Raw genomic sequence first — 2,082 nt, 5'->3', positions numbered from 1 at the left:
CGCATCTCATGACAATCCAGATCAGCAATCGACAAATCTAGCCCCCTCAAATTCATCGGATTCTGTGTGCGTGAGCGATTCCAGTTCATAGTCAGTGTTATAAAGAAAGAAAGATCAAGTCTAGTCAACTGTTGTATTAATTGCCCAAACGTCTCGAGATCTCGTTTCCTTTTTCTTTGTTGTGACAGAAGAAGATCTGAAATCTTGGCCTCGTTGCGCATCGAAGTCCACTTCATAAGCACTAGTGCTATACCACAGGGTACAGTTGTACTGTGCTCTGGGCTCTTGGAAGCTGAGACTGTCTAACAGTTTGGAATTTCTGTTCCATCACCAGCAGGCTGCAGTAATGTACTCGCTGAGGGATTTATTGGGTTTCGTTGTGGGAGCAGCGATCACGGCCGCCTTTGTCGTGCTGCTGGTGCCGTCGTCTGCTCCCAACTGCCCGTGCAGCCCCGAGCTGGCGTTGGACAACAATGGAAGCCAAACACATCTCATGAGCAGAAAAAACCTCAGCATGGTACATGCATTATCTTCCTCTTTTGATCATTGTCTCTTGGTTAACTAGTTTTCCTTGTGCATGTCTGACTCTGCAGAACTTTGGCGCTGCATGCAGGTTCCGGCCGTGAAGAGTAAAGAAGAAGACAGCCTTCTTGTGGAGCTTCTGAGAAGCGCGGCCATGGAGGACAAGACGGTCATACTGACCTTCGTCAACGAGGCGCTGACGCTGCCGGGGTCGCTCCTGGAGCTCTTCCTGGAGAGCTTCAGGCTGGGCGTTCGGACGCAGCCCCTGCTGAAGCACCTGGTGATCGTGGCCATGGACGCCAAGGCGCTGGAGCGGTGCCAGCACATGCACCCGCTCTGCTACCCGCTGGGCAGCGGTGGCCGCAGCAGCGACGGCGAGCCTGGAGGAACGGCGGCGGGGGAGGTGACGTTCATGAGCAAGGACTACGTGGAGCTGATGTGGGCACGGAACCGGTTCCAGGCGCGGGTGCTGGGGCTGGGCTTCGGCTTTGTGTTCACAGACGTGGACATCGTGTGGTTCCGGAACCCGCTGCTGCGCTTCCCCGTCGCCGCCGACATCGCCTTGGCGTGCGACCAGTTCTTGGGCAACAATCCCTATGACCTCGACAAGGCGGCCAACGGCGGCTTCGTGTACGCGAGGCCCAACGCGCGGACGCTGGCCTTCTTCCAGGACTGGTACGAGGCGAGGAACCGGTACCCCGGGGAGCATGACCAGTTCGTGTTCGGCGAGGTGAAGAAGGAGCTGTCGGCGCGGCACGGGGTGACGCTGATGCTGATCGACACCGTCTACTTCAGCGGCGTGTGCGAGAACAAGAAGAATTTTTACGAGGTGTGCACGTACCACGCCAACTGCCTCATCGGTCTGCAGAAGAAGATCGACACGCTCGCCGGCGTGCTCGACGAGTGGAAGCAGTTCAGGGCCCAGCAGGAGCTGCTCGGCAACAGCACCACCACGCTCATCTACTGAGACGCTGTCCGTGAGCTGTGGCTCGTGTTTGTTCGAGATTTTAGCTAGACAAGTTTTTATTATGGATAACAGGAGTAATCAGTTGTTTTACTGGATGAAATTGGTCGGACTTGTGCAATGGATCGATGAAAAGGATTGAATTGTTTTGGTACTGTTAGTAAGATTGCTTTCATTGGTGACAAGGTGAACCATGCAGTATTACCACCTTGAATTTAAATTGCATTCTTGGTCATTCATCCAAACCAGGACCATGTAAATGAATGAAAGCAGTACTATGTTCATAAGCCCCATAGGAGAAATGGATTAAGTTGTTTTGGTACTGGTAGTAAAATTGCTTGCACTGGTGATAAGGTGAAATATGCAGCAATACAACTTTCAATAATAATTGTATTTCTTGGTCATTCATCCAAGCCAGGTTCATGAAAATGAATGGAAGCAAAATAACAAGCGCCAGTGTGCATAGATCTATTCTCCGTGGTCTACAGAACATACTAGTACTATCTTAATAAGCCCCATTGGAAAAATCGTACTGCTAACATTCAAAATGTTCTGTACTACGCACCAAATCGGTCCACAACTTTATCGAAAAAGGG

The 2,082-nt window shown here is 51.5% G+C and overlaps 1 protein-coding gene across 1 annotated transcript; it reads left to right on the top strand.

Moving 5' to 3' along the window:
• The first annotated feature begins 225 nt into the window (after positions 1-225).
• Positions 226-1,671, top strand: LOC125540752 (uncharacterized protein At4g15970-like). Its single transcript, XM_048704322.1, has 2 exons — positions 226-517; positions 614-1,671. The coding sequence occupies exons 1-2, from the start codon at positions 347-349 to the stop codon at positions 1,487-1,489; spliced, it is 1,047 nt and encodes a 348-aa protein (XP_048560279.1). The 5' UTR covers positions 226-346; the 3' UTR covers positions 1,490-1,671.
• Positions 1,672-2,082: the final 411 nt, after the last annotated feature.

This window comes from Triticum urartu, chromosome 2 (genome assembly GCF_003073215.2).
Source record: "Triticum urartu cultivar G1812 chromosome 2, Tu2.1, whole genome shotgun sequence".
Taxonomy (NCBI): Eukaryota; Viridiplantae; Streptophyta; class Magnoliopsida; order Poales; family Poaceae; genus Triticum; species Triticum urartu.
The sequence above is the reverse complement of the archived record's forward strand: the minus strand, read 5'-3'. Positions and strand labels throughout refer to the sequence as shown.